Source organism: Hydra vulgaris, chromosome 02 (genome assembly GCF_038396675.1).
Source record: "Hydra vulgaris chromosome 02, alternate assembly HydraT2T_AEP".
NCBI lineage: Eukaryota > Metazoa > Cnidaria > Hydrozoa > Anthoathecata > Hydridae > Hydra > Hydra vulgaris.
This window is the reverse complement of record NC_088921.1, coordinates 54,426,322-54,441,621: the sequence shown is the minus strand read 5'-3', so window position 1 is coordinate 54,441,621 and position 15,300 is coordinate 54,426,322. Positions and strand designations below refer to the sequence as shown.

The window sequence follows — 15,300 nt, the reverse complement described above, 5'->3', positions numbered from 1 at the left end:
GCTTAAGTTGAACATTCGTTTAGTAGAACCGTTTTTCTTGGTTCTTTGGAGGTTCGAGTTAACCGGAATTTAGTGTAATCATTGATTTTATTTATCTTTAAAATCTGTCACTCCACATCACTCTTCATTACACGTTGGGTCTCATATATCAGTAAAAAAAAATGTTGAAATGTATGTCAAAACAAGTAAATAACGAAAGTATATATATATATATATATATATATATATATATATATATATATATATATATATATATATATATATATATATATATATATATATATATATATAATATATATACAGTATTGGACAAAACATTTGCAACCAACATCGAACAATGCTAAAAAGTGTTCCTAATTTTACATGTCTTAAAAACGAAACGAACTATACTACCACAGCAAACAGTTCAGGAGTCTGGAGTCATAGCATGCCATGACATGAGCAATCAGCTGACAAGTGACAGCATACAGGCAGAATTTCGTTGACAAGTGCCATTTTGCAGCGGACAAAACAAGTGCAACTTTTTTGGTTTGTTTCATTTTCTTAAGTCTGGTCCGTGTCAACGTCACGGAAGTTTTTTAATAATTAAAGGAAGTATCCAGAAGTTTCCAGAAGTTTCCAGAAGCATGCAGAAGCTTCCAGAAGTTTCCAGAAGAAGCATCTGGAAGCATCCAGTAGCATCCAGAAGTATCCAGAAACATTCAGAAGCATCCAGACGTATCCAGAAGCTTCCAGAAGCATCGAAAAGAAGCAATTAGAATCTTCCAGAACAGGTTCACACAGGTTCATTTTACTATATAAGAGACATGTAAATCGACATGTAATTCAGTCAGCATATGGAAGTCAATCAGTCAGTATTATCAAGACAGTTTATCGAAGTGAGTTTTATCAAAGTGTTTTATCAAAGAACATCAATAAAGAAGTAAAATACAACAAGTGTTTCATTACATCAATACAGTCCACATCCAACCAAGACGTTGTGTTCCAAGGTAAATGTAACACGGTAATATAACACGGTAAGCCTTGAGAAGCGTGATTATTTATTTTTATTATTTTTATGATTTCAAGTGCAAAAATGGCTTCCGACAGTCTTGGATTGGAACTAAGAAAGAAAATTATTGGCGATTACGTAAGTGGAATGTCACAAAAAATACTTTTTTGTGACATTCCACTTACGTAATCGCCGAGTATCAGATCCGTCAAGAAGGATCCCTGGATATCATCAGTCGAGATACAAAAGCAATTAGAGCTGCCTGTATCGGACCGAACAATCAGACGACGTGCTGTTGAAGCCGGATTGTTTTCTTGACGCCCTGCAAAGAAACCGCTGATTTCACTAAAAAACCAGAAGAAAAGACTCCTGTTTGCTACATCTCATATTGACTGGAATGTGCAGAAATGGCGAACTGTCCTGTTCAGTGATTAATTGAAGTTCAACATCATTGGGAGCGGTGGCATTTGCCGTGTACGTCAACCGGTTGGAAAACGCCTTGATTTACGTTACTGCCATAAGACCGTGAAGCATGGTGGAGGCAATATAATGGTCTGGGGGTGTTTTTCTGCTAACGGTCTAGGTCCAATACATCGAAACGATGGAATAATGGACCGTTTCATGTATAAAAATATCCTGAAAGATGTTATGTTACCTCATGCTCAATGGAATATGCCAACAAAATGGGTTTTTCAGCAAGACAATGATCCGAAACACACTGCAAAAGTAGTCAAGCAGTGGTTTCAAGACAACCACCTATCGGTGATGGGTTGGCCGCCTCAATCTCCGGATCTCAACCCTATCGAGAACCTGTGGGAGATCGTCAACCGCAGAATTAATCGTGAAGGTGTTCGTAATAAGGATCAACTGTTTGAACAAATCCAAAAGGCCTGGGCAGCGATTCCACAAAGTTTCATTGATCACCTGATCGAATCTATGCCTCGAAGGTGCAAGGCTGTGATCGACAACAAAGGATTCGCCACGAAATATTAATAGCGAAATACAGCTTGGTCAACATGTTGTCGAGTTGCACATGTTTTTACTTTTGATTAATTTAATAATTTTTGTGTACAAATAATGAACTTTGTGATGAATAAAACTTGAGGAACTTTGTCTCTAAACAGTTACATAGTTATTTCTCTAAATTGAAAAAATGTAGCACTATTATATAAAGAAACTGAATTAGCATTATTTGGTTGCACTCGTTTTGTCCGATACTGTAATTTTGTCCGATACTGTAATTTTGTCCGATACTGTAATAATAATTATGGGGCTCAAAAGTTTTTTTATAGAGATTTCAAAATGCTTTTATTTAAAAACGCTTATTATTAAAAAAAAAGCATTTTTACATAGTGAAAAATTTTATTTATATTGTCTATTTTTTTCATGTTTGTTTATTCTTTATTTTTATTTTATATTTATACATATTTGAATTTAATATTTTACTATAAAAATATATTTTTTACATTTATTTTATAGTTTTATTTAACTGTTTATTTATTATATTTCGTACTTTTGTTCATTTGCTTTCAAAAAAAGAAAAAATTTTTTTTTTTGGTTTCAACATCCAAAAACAAATTTTTTTTTTCGGTTCAAACAATACGTTTTTTGAACCAAAAAAAAAAAGTAAAATCCATATATTCGTCAAAAAAAAATTAAGTATTTTAACCTGGGTCCCTCAAGAAGTAAATTTTCATAGAGATTTTAGAAAACAAAATTATTTTTACTTAAATTTTTGTGACAAAAAATATATTGTAAACAATTTTATTGTAAACAATTACAAAATGTTTTTCATCAATAATATAAAAAGCATTTATTTTTATTACAAACTATTTTACAAATTATTTTTAAAGTCTTTATGAAAATATGCTTCCTTGAGACCCAGGCTGAAATACTTCTAAATAATTTTTTTTGACGCTATTAGGTATTTTTCACCAAATGCCAAAGATTTGAACCCAAATATCTTTATTTATAAATATCTTTGTAATTAAGTCTGATAATAGTTTGATAAAATCTTGTAACATTCCCACAGAGACAGTATACCGTGGACATCTTCTTGACATAACTTTTACTGACTTCGCTAAAGCACTTGACTCGCAAAACAACCTCTTCATTAAATTTATGGTTATAGCACTCAGGGCTAGCTATTAAACTGGATCACTACTTGGCACACAAACACTCAGGGCTAGCTATTAAACTTGGATTGCTTCAATGACAACAACAAGTCATTGAAGAACAAACATCCAAATAAATAAAACTGACAAAGTCAGCTCTTGGACCAATGCTATTAGTGCTCTTCGTCAATGACTTACCCTTTTGGGCATTTGTTTCTAAAAGTTACGTTCTAAATGTATTTTAAATGTCATTTGCACGTCTTCTTAACATACTTACGTAAAGAACGTTTAAAAAACGTTTAAAAGACATTTAGAAAGTAACTTTCAAAAACAAATGCCCGATGGGACCAGATTGCATTAATAACTATTTTAAACTCACTTTTAATGGAAGTAAAAAATCTGAAGCGTAAAACTTTTTAGCTAAAAATCTCTTAAGTGTAAAGTACATTCTGCTACAGTGGTGGCACAGAGTCATGACCACAGTTGAAAAACAAGAGAATTTTATTTATTTTTGGCACAATATAAATAAAACAGTACCACATTGAAGTAAAAATGACTCTGCATTGTCAGTAATAAGCGCCACTAATAAAACATAAGATATTCTGACTAAAAGACTAGTATTTTGAATGCCCTCCTTGTGCATCAAGCACGGCCTGTACATGTCTTGGCACAGACTGTACTAACCTTTGGATAGTGTCAACAGGGATTGCTAGCCATGCAGCTTGTAAATGTTGCTACAAATCATCCAGATTGCTGGGTTTGGTTTTCTGTGCCTTTCTGAAGAGCTCCTCCAACAAATTTTCAATGGGGTTCAGGTCAGGACTTTGTGGAGGCCATTCAATAGCATTGTTACGAGCACGTTTGAAATATTCCATTAGTTTCTTAGCTTTGTGGCAAGGAGCATTGTCCTGTTGAAAGAAAAATGGATTGTTTTTACCAAATAGTTTGTTTGCTGATGGTTTCATTTGTGTTTTTAATATTTTCAAATATTTATCCTGGTTCACCGTGCCCGTACAACTATATAAATGACCTACACCTGATCCTGACATGCAACCCCATACCATAAGAGAGCCTCCTCCATGCTTTACTGAGGGAGCTACACACAGAGAACTAAATCGTTCACCAACTCTTCTCCTCACATAAGCTCTTTTAGCTCCACAGAAAACAGTAAAGCTACTTTTATCACTCCATAATACTTTATTCCATTGTGCGACAGTCCAGGTTTTGTGCATCTTTGCGAATGCTCCTCTTTTCGCGATGTTATCAGGTTGCAATAAAGGCTTCTTCGCAGCAATTCTCCCATTCAAACCAGCTTGCTGCAGGCGTTTTCAAACTGTCCTTGCTGCCAAGCAAGGACAGTTAGAAAATGGTTTTTCCCCATGTAGCTTGCAAGATCTGAAGCCGTGGCGAAACGATTGGACAAACTCGCCCGAACCAAAAGCCGATCCTGCTTTGCGGTAGTTTTATAAGGTCGTCCAACACGCTTTAAGTCTGTCACTGTACCGGTGTCTATCTCTTTTCTGGCTGTTCTGGTAACAGTTGACAGTCCAATTTTCATTTGCTTAGCAATATCTCTGTAAGAAATGCCTTGTTCAATCATAACAATGATCTTCAGTCGTTGCTCAGTAGATAGCTTCTGATACATGGCATACACAATGTTCTGCAAAATTATAATACAAAAATAATAAAATGTTTGTTTAATGAAAAGAAAACATGATTTCAATCATTATTTAACAACAACAAATGTTTAGAAACACAATAAAACTAAAAAAATTCCGAAAAATTGCTAATTATAGCTAGTTAAGATTAATTAATCCTAATTAGCACTGCTAATTATAATTAAATCTAATTAATTTATTCTCAATATTAGCTCCACGTTTCGGTACGATATGTAGGGGAGAACGGGGTGAGATGGGACAAAAAAATTTGCTTGCGTGCTGCGCTTTAAATTTTCCACAAAAACCATACAAATCGGTTTAAAACTATGGTCCAATGAATTGTCATGTTAAATTGTTGCAAAACCCATTATTTAACCATCAAATTAAGTTCAAGGGCTTGGTTTTTTAAAGTGACACTGTTTGTCCCATGTCACCCCATGTTGGGGTGAAATGGGACAATGGTTGGGGTGAAATGAGACAAAAATAGAAACAAATAATTTTAAGCATTATTATATTGCTTATTCTACTCCTTATAAAACATAACAATACACAAAATTTATTTATGTTTAACAAGAATAAAATACCATTCTAAATGCATTTGTAACTTTGCTCAACAGGTTGCTTGATGTTTAAATTGAGTCAAAATTACGTTGATGTCTGAGGGGGTAGCTTTTTTTCTTTTTCTTATCTTTATCTTCTTTTTTTCTTTTACATTCTGATAAACTTTCAACTAGTTAATTTCTTGTTGGTGTGTCAGTCAATACCAGAGACCTAGAACATTTTCTTTTTGCACTTTTTCTCTTAGCCACCCTTTCACCCGCTTTTGGAAATGGCCTTATATCTTCTGCTGTCCAATGGTAGGCAGAAGTGCTGATTTGCTGTTTCTTTTCATTAATAACTTCAGATACAATACACAGTGATATGGGGATTGTATGTTTGTCGGAATTGTCATTTGCTGGAATTGGCTGATCAGATATATAAGAACATAAAAAGTCGACATCACTGAAAACATATGGATCGTACGGGAAAACGCCAGCTGCTTTAAAACCATTTTGAATGTTTTGGGAAGTAAAGGCTCTCGTATAAGCTATTCCTAAATTTTCAGAAATGTCATATATCGTCATAGGAGTATTTATATGTGCTATGAATCACATGCTGAATTGTAAAATTTCTTTAATGGCCCAAATATTGATCTGTCAAGTGGTTGGAGTTTGTGGCTGCAATGGGGTGGCAATGTCAAGAGCACAATATTTGCTTTCCTTAGCTTTATCCATCAGTTCAATCGATATATGAGTTTTGTGGTTGTCCATTATTAAAAGTAATGGATGATCCTTGCTAGGATGTCCATACTCTACAAAATGATCAAACCATTTCAAAAATTTTTTTGTATTTATCCATCCACTAGGATTAGCATCACCTTTTGTACCTGTTGGTGCACCTTTAAGCATATGGCTACGAAAGTGGACAGGAGGAAATATCAAAAACGGTCGAATAAAATTTCAAAGGGCATTAATGCAACCCACCATTGTAACTAGGGTTCCCGTTTCAGCAGAAGTTACCTGTCCTACTTGCTTTACTCCTTTACCAGGAATCACTTTCACTGGCTTATGAACAGTTGTCAGACCTGTTTCATCAATATTGTAAATGCAATCAGCAGAAAAGTTATAGCGCTTCTGAAGAAAGTATCTACATTTGTGCAATTGAAACTAGTTGTTCGACTGAGGCTGGTAGCTTCTGGCGTACGAATAGATAATTTTGTATGATTTAAGAATAAATAAAACCATTCAGTTCTAGCTGTTTCACTCTTTTTCCAGTTTTCTGGTATTTTAATGTCATTTTTAATTGCATATTGATATGCAAGTTGCTTTGTTTCTCTAACATCAAGTCCATAATGCATATTAGATGCTTGACGAAGATATATTGAAAGTTCATCTTCTTGTGTCTTATTAAAAATATATTTATGTTGTTCATCAAAGTATAAGTTACTGTAAGAAGTTTCTTTATTAACCTTTATTTTCCGCTGTTAACTTGATTTTGAAATTGTATACTCTTGTGCAGCTGCTCGTAGTGATAAACTGCCAGATTCGACAGCCATAACAGCAGTTTTTATTGTATGAGCATCAGGCCTTAACCGACTTGTCACTCTTTTGTACTTTCTTGGCATCTGAAAAATTATTACTCATATTACTCACTCCATTATTAAAAAAAAAAATGCTCTTTTTAATTGCATTAACCAAAATCCAGATTAGGCTATAAATTTTAAATTTATTTTAATGAAAATAAAATAGTATCACAACCCTATAAAACTTATAATGTGATTAAATTTAAAAAGGGTAATAGTGAAGAACTTTATTTAAACTGAATTTAAAATACAAAAATGATTGGCATTAAAACAATACTTACTGTGAAAGATGTCTTCAGGACAAAGTAACAAAGAAATCCAATATAATTACTATTATTTTCTATGATAAAAAACACTTTACTATAAAGTAAACATTGAAATCTTATCATAAACATAAACATAATTTTCTGTACACTTGCTTTTTTACAAAAATATTGATTATAAAAGTTAAAGTACAGTAAATTAAAAAAATGATAAAATTAAACAGTGTCCCATTTCACCCCAATTCTCCTGTCCCAAGTCACCCCATCACTAGTAGGTGTGAGAAAACCTTTATTTTATATAGTTCTCGTAGCCATATGCTAATCATATTTCTTCAGTAGTTAAATAAAACAAAAGTGAATAATTAAAAACCATAAACATAAAAATATATGCAAACAACACATAAATATTTAATGTTAATCATGTCTTCAAAATCCAGGAAAATTGTAAGATTTTTACATATTTGCAAATAATCCGAAAAATAAATACTTCTGAAACTTAAAAAACACAATAATATAAAGAAGCTATTGCAAACTTATAACATATATAAAAAACTTTTTTTTTATTAAATTTTTCACTGAGATATTGCCAAGTCCCATCTCACCCCGTTCTCCCCTAGTCGAGTGATAATACATTAATTTCAAGTAAATATCTACTAAAACAATGCTAGAAAAATCTTAAACTTACCAAACTGATATCGCAATTTCTGATCAAATCAACACAGAACAGTAATTAACAAAAATTACAGTAGTTATAATAACAAAAATAATGATACTTGGTTGCTAATAACGCGCCACATCGGTAACTAGATATTTAGTAAGGTTTCCGAATAAAAATCGCTACAAAAATTAGTTATTATTGCCTAAGTACACTATTAGAGAGATCAAAATATGCGTGTGGTCATGACTTTGTGCTACCACTGTATATTAAAAAGAGATCCCTTATTACTTTCAATATCAGAGGTCAGCACACTGCATATAATACCAAAGAAGTAACAATTATTTTTATTGTATAATATCAATTATATAATTAACAAGATACCAATATTACTAGTTACACTCGGTATATTTTTAACTTTATAAACTTACATGATATTCAATTAACTATTAGCTTTAACCATCTTAACCTTATTAACGACAATCTTACAATCATCAATCTTAACAATCTAACATTCAACAATCTTAAACTTATGAAAAAACCTTGTCCAAATCTATAATACAAACACTAATTGTTCTAAAATTGCTTTCATAAAAACAATAAAAAACAATCTTTAAAGTCAAATTCCTGATGGCCTCCTGAAGTAAATAGCATTAAAGTAATTCTTTTGTTTTATTTAAAAAAATGGGTTCTTAAAAGATTTTAAACTAACTTTTAATCACTAATTCAACTTTTAATCACTAACTCAAAAACTATCAAGTTGGCACAAAACAATAAAATTTGCAAGCAATTTAGTAAAATTGAAAAGCTAAAAAATAATAAACGAAAAAAACTTTTGGAATGATTTCTAATATTTAAATATAATTTAAAAATACAAATTTAAGATTTTGTTATTGTTTCTTTACAACAAACAATAAAAAAGATAAAGAATCCATTACTTCACAATTTGCAAACTATTTTAAAAAGGTACTAAACACTCCCAATGAAATTCAACCCTGTACAAAGCATGATGGTATAACAATGACTAAGAAATACATAAGAAGAGTTGTATCTAACCTAAAATCAAACAATTCTCAGCACTATTTCGGTATTTCAGCAGAACATTTTAGACACGCAAGACGTGATGCTTTAAAAACAAGGTTTATAAAATTCTTTAACGCTCCATTAACAGTGATTGGACGCCTAAATCAATGTCATTAAACATTAAAACACTTGAAAAAAAAACCTTTAGTTAGTCCGAATAGTCCAGACAACTATCGGGGTAATAGCGTTATACATATTTTAACAAAAATTCTTAAATACCTTATCATAATATGCCTGGAGATTAAAAGTAATCACTTCCTCACACCGAACAATTAGAGTTTAATACAAACTGTTCAATTCTGCATGCTGAATTTCTAACAAGCAAAACTATTAAACATTACAACAATTAATTGTTTATGCAATACAATGATCGCAAAAAGTGACCAACGGAGCCGTCCAGCTAGGTAGACATGGGAGATGCGATAATAGAAACAGATTGTAGATGTTATTGAGTAAGAATCAGCTATGAATGCAAAGACTATTTAATGAAGGAATACAATTTTAAAACTCAGGGGTAGGGGAATCATAATTCCCGCTTTAGTCATTCATTGAAAATGGTAAAACAAATTAAATTATATACAGCTATTATATACTAGCTAACTTTAATAAAAAAAAATGGAAAAAAAATGATCTGAAAAACCATAAGAATTTAGTAAAGCCGAAAGAACAACATTTATGTTCAAAATATAAATATCTTTTTTGCTTGAAAATGTTTTTTTTATATACACTGTAAATTTTTGAAAACAAGAATCTTAATCATCGAGTACTAAAATAGTCGAAAATACTCTTAATGGATTCGACTAAGCTCCTCCACTACTTTTATAAGATCATCAACAGTACAATCACGTTTAATACCTGCTTCTTCAATCTAAAAAGAAAAGAAAAATATTTTAATAACTATTATTTTGTAATTATTTAATTATATAACTATTTTTATTAATTTGTTCTACATTTTTTTATTATATACTATAATAATACTTTAGTGTTTAATATTTTAAGTGTTTAAAAAAAAAAAAATTTTGGCATAATTTTCCTTGCAATATTAATCTTGCGTTTTACACGTAAGGTTTTCATAAGAACTATCTGGTATCCCAGGAAAAAAAGTTCTATAGAATTTCTATAAACTTTTGGAACATATGGTCTATAGAAATTCTATAGAATTCTATAAAATTCCTATAGAATGTCTATTAATTTCTATAGAAATTGCTATAAAACTTTATTTTCTATAAAATAAAAAGTAGAAAAAAAAGTTCTATTGGAATTTCTATAGAAATTAACAGAGATTCTATAGAAATTTCTTTTTGGAACATATGGTCTATAGAAATTCTATAGAATTTCTATAGACCATATGTTCCAAAAGTTTATAGAAATTCTATAAAACTTTTTTTCCTGGGATAGTACAAAATAACGAAATGTTTTTTTAAATAGCGTGTACACAATTCTATTATTTTATTTGCTTCTAATATTTGAATATCAAGCCATTCGAAAATGAAAGCTAATTTTGAAAGAGTTAATCGAATCCGAAATCTTACGGAAAGTTGATCCAACCATTAGCTACTCTGCTTGAACCTTGACTTTCTAAACTTGCTTGAAGTTGTGTCTGATTGTTTCATACTTTAAACTCTTATATAATAGCTCTCTTCTAATTCTCATGATGTACCGTGTTGGAGTTGTTTCATTTTTGTATCATCAGACTAAATTCTCTAAAACGTTTTGATTTCTCCTTTCTTAAAAGAAGTTAATAATGTCGCACCTTATTCATAACGAACACTCCCATCTAGCACAAACACGTTTTTAGAATCTAAAATGTTAACACCTTAAGACGTCTAAATTCAGATAACTATTAGACATCTAATTGTATTTATCTTTGAGACAACGAATAATTGCTGTCTCAAGCCGTCTAAAAGATGACTACTAATAGATGTTTTATATTTATCTGAATTTAGACATCTAAAAGTGTTAACATTTTAGATGCGAAAAAAAACCGTCTAAAAGACGTGTTTGTGCCAGTTGGGCTAATGCTCTAAAGTTTTACATAAAATACTTCCTGATTTTTCATCTAAATACTTAAAAAATGCTTGAGAGCTGTAATTTGCTTTCTTTGTTAATTTATGTATCGTCAGCAACATTGTTTCAATTAACACATAAATCATTTGCAAATATAAAAAATAACAGTGAACTAAGAAGTACGAATACTTAGAGAACTCTAATTAAGAACATTTTCAAATTAGATACATGCTTTCCTAGTTCTACTAACTGCATTCTATTCATAAAAAACCTTAAAACCAATAATTTAAATCGATAACCGAGTAATCGATATATCGAATAATCGATAAGTGGTTTTAGATTCACCAAAAGCCAAAGAATGCAACTGATCTAAGCTTTTTCGAAAATAATAAAATGTAAATTTTTTTTGAAAAAAAATATGTATGACTCTACCAAATGCATTTTTTTCATTAATTTTCTTATGTTTATGTAATTTATAACATACATAAGATATGTAATGTGAATCTAAATAATAAATTTAAAATCTAAATAATAATACCTCTAAACCACTAACAACTTCTTGTAGTTGTGTCCTTGTTAGGTCCAAACAACTTTCAATAAGATCTCCATCAACACACCCAACAGCTAAATCAGTTTTCTTGTCATTGTAAAAAGATCGCCAAAATTCATGTTCAATTTTGCCAACACTTTTAATGGTTTTTGAAAGTTTTTCTTGTACTTGAGATAAGAAATCAAAGGTGTTTTTAGGTAAACCAGCAACTAACCCTACAATAAAATTAATAATTAATATACAAAAATTAATTTTGAACAAAGAAAATCAGCTACAATAACATTCCATAAAGCATAAAATAGATCACATTAAGTAATGATATACCTATAGCCCCTCGTACTGTTCCATACAATATAGAACTACTAATAGGTGTCAACTGTTCAGTGCTGTGATGCATTACCAAAGAACCTATAAAAATAAAAACAATGTTATACAAAATAGCTTTGAAAGTTATTATTTAGAAATGAAAAAGAGTATTTAATAGAAGCCTTAGTAGTGCAGGGGTAGAGCACTTCATAAGTGAGAAATTCCAAGTTCAACTCCCACCATGTCCCCGATAGTACAGCGCTTAACTTGTTTCTTCGCACAGTTTGCACAGTTAAAGGGTTGAGAGAGGGTTATAAACACAATAACGTAGCTTCCTGACCGTAGCTACTCGAACTACATTAAAAAAAAAAAAAAATTAGAACATACCATGTTTAAATACATTGACAAAATCTCCTAGATGGTATTTGCCAATTGTTTGCAAATGGTGTCTTTCTTCGTCATTAACTGAAGAGTTATCTTTTTGACAAATAAATAAGTTAAAAGAATTTTCAGCACCAAGAAAAGTGTCATCGTCAATAATCTCTACTGCTGTCATCCAGTTTGGTGAAAAATCATGAGCAATCTAATTATAGTTATGGTGATTTAATTTTTTTAAAATCATACCCTTAAATTATAAATAAATTCAATAACCTATAAATAAAAAAGCATGTAAACTTATAAAAAAATAAAATTAATAATAAAAAAATAAAACTAATAAAGAAATCTTACTTCTTCAAGTCTACCAAGTGGTTTGTATGCTAGAAGTGTCATAGAGCGCATTAAATCACCAACCTAAAAAATGGAAATATTAAAACTATTATCCTACTACATATATATATATATATATATATATATATATATATATATATATATATATATATATATATATATATATATATATATGTATATATATATATATATATATATATATATATATATATATATATATATATATATATATATATATATATATATATATATATATATATATATATATATATATGTATATATATATATATATATATATATATATATATATATATATATATATATATATATATATATTTAAACAACTTTAAAATTATATATTAGTAGAAAATCACTTCACAAAAATTTTTTTCATTTTACACTGTTTCATCAAGACTCATCAGAAATCATTTTCTGATGAGTCTTTATTGATGAAACACTGTAAAATGAAAAAAATTTCTGTGAAGTGATTTTCTACTATATTCTATATATATATATATATTCAACTTTCAAAATGCAAAATGGTTTGATTTTGATGATAGTACCATGTGTAACTAGTCATGAAAATAACCTGGCTGTACAACTCATTGATATGCTCGACAACAGCTCCCTCATTACTTCTTAAACTTATTCAGAAAAAAAGACAAATTAAAAACTAAAGCAATGCCATAGATGACCAATAAAATAAAAAAATTATCTTAATGTATAAGTAGCAAATTAAAATATCTACTTCAATACAAGCCCTTAAATCTGACAGTGGTGAACTAAAAAACAGTAAAAAGGACATAGCCAATATATTAAACAATTAATTCAAGCCCATCTTCAGTAAAAAAAATAAAAACACACTAGGCCAAAGAACAAGTAAAATGATTTTACAACATAAACATCACAGGAGACAAAGTAGCAAGGTTGCTAACACAAATTGATAGAAATAAATCACAAGGAGCAGAGTGTTCACCTATTCATGCTAAAAGCACCTGCTTTCAAACTCGCCAAACCATGATCCCTCATGTTCAACATCTCATTGGGTTCAGGGGTAGTACCAACAGCATGGCTAGACACAAACGTATATTTAAAAACACTTTAAAAAAAGAAGCACAACAAATCCAGGAGTCTATAAATCAATCAGCTTACCAGTCCCATGCACAATCATGGTAAAAGTAGTAAGGAGTGAACTTGCCAATTACTTAACAAAAAAACTTTCTTTTTTGTAGCAGAAAACTTGGTTTTGTTACAAATAAATCATTTGCAACAAACCTTCTGGAAGCTATAGACTTTGTCAGTACTAAAACCATGGTGAAGAAAATACCATATTTCTCAACATGCAAATCTTATTGAAATCTTAGCAAATATGGTATAACAGGTCAACTACTTGTATAGATTCGCTGATTTTTAACAAACCGATGACAGTGAATTGTTGATTTATTCTTAAGCAACACATCATCAGGATGGGCCAGTGTCTAGTGATGTTATCCAAGGATTTGTGCTACGACCAACTCTATTTGCCATCTTCATAAATGACTCTCAGACAGCGTTAATTCTTGTTGCGAAATGTTTGCAAACGCCACTTAACTAATAGCACCAAATCAGCTAGGAAACGAAGAGCTTGACACTAAAAGCGTTCAAGATGACCAGGACAAGATAACTGATTGGTGCAACACATGGCAAATGCAACTAAATTTTAGCAAATTAAATTTGACACACATTGGATGAGCAAATAATACAGCAACATACATTATACTGGATCTGCTATCGGGCGCAAAGCGAGACCTAACAACAACAATGTATCATGATAAGTCAGGATCTTAAACCAGAAAAACAAGTAAATAAAGCTGCATTTACTGCAAATATAAAAAACTCTATTAAGAAATTACTAGTCGCCCAGACCTGCATATAATATGGGTCTTAGTAAGTATATTCCAAACCAACTGCTTTTATACATATTTCTTATTTCAATGATTTTTAGTAAGTAGTAGAAAAAAATTAAATTTGAAGAAAATAAAAGTTTGAATGTATAATTTTTTTACCTATAAGGAAGAAAGTTGTCTCTTTAAAATGCATTAAACACGTAGATCTCACTAATTACTACCTGAGCAGACTAACAACAAAAGTATATCTTCATGACATATGCGCAACAAATTTCTCCCGGTATCTTAATGTCTTAAGAAACTTTTTTTTACATACTATAACAAACCAAAAGGAAAAATATTTTAAAAACTAGGTTTTTAAAAAAATTTCTTCGTTTGGTTTGTTATAGTATATAATATCTATATATATGTTTTGTATATAATATTTAGAGGACTTTTAAAATGTTTTTTTTGTATTATAAAAAAAATTAAAAAGATTAAGAAAAAAAAAATAAAAAAAGATAAAAAAAAAAATCAAATGTGTAACCCAAAAAAAGTGTAAGGATTTGAACTACAGCGATGCACGTCAGAAATGCTGCGAGCTAAACACTTCGGCCACTAAAGCATATTGTTCGAAAATGTTTTAACACTATTTGATAAACAAAAGACTTAATAAAACAGCAAATAAATGCCTATAAATCAAAATTAAAAAGATATTGCTACAATGCTATTTTTAAGTAAAAGATAAACTGTAAATTTATGTGTTTTACCATTACATAATTTGTAGTTTACATAAGTTAGATATTTGCATACACTTTCGTTCAGATTTTCTACTATTAATTTCAGCATTAATATAAAGAGATTGTCTCAACAAATGTGTTGGAAATTGTGAAGAAACATCAAGAGTGAAAAATACATCAACATAAAAGTATATACAACATCATAACAAGTATAAAA

The 15,300-nt window shown here is 30.2% G+C and overlaps 1 protein-coding gene across 1 annotated transcript in view; it reads right to left on the bottom strand.

The window, feature by feature from the left end:
- Positions 1-9,564: 9,564 nt before the first annotated feature.
- Positions 9,565-15,300, bottom strand: part of LOC100203542 (DNA damage-binding protein 1) — a 52,185-nt gene continuing 46,449 nt past the window's right edge. The window contains exons 25-29 of the mRNA XM_065791394.1: positions 12,479-12,541; positions 12,137-12,332; positions 11,768-11,851; positions 11,432-11,658; positions 9,565-9,754 (exon numbers count right to left, since the gene is read on the bottom strand). Of these exons, the coding sequence (XP_065647466.1) occupies positions 9,674-9,754; positions 11,432-11,658; positions 11,768-11,851; positions 12,137-12,332; positions 12,479-12,541 (651 nt within the window). The 3' untranslated portion in view covers positions 9,565-9,673. The remainder of the gene's footprint in view (positions 9,755-11,431; positions 11,659-11,767; positions 11,852-12,136; positions 12,333-12,478; positions 12,542-15,300) is intronic.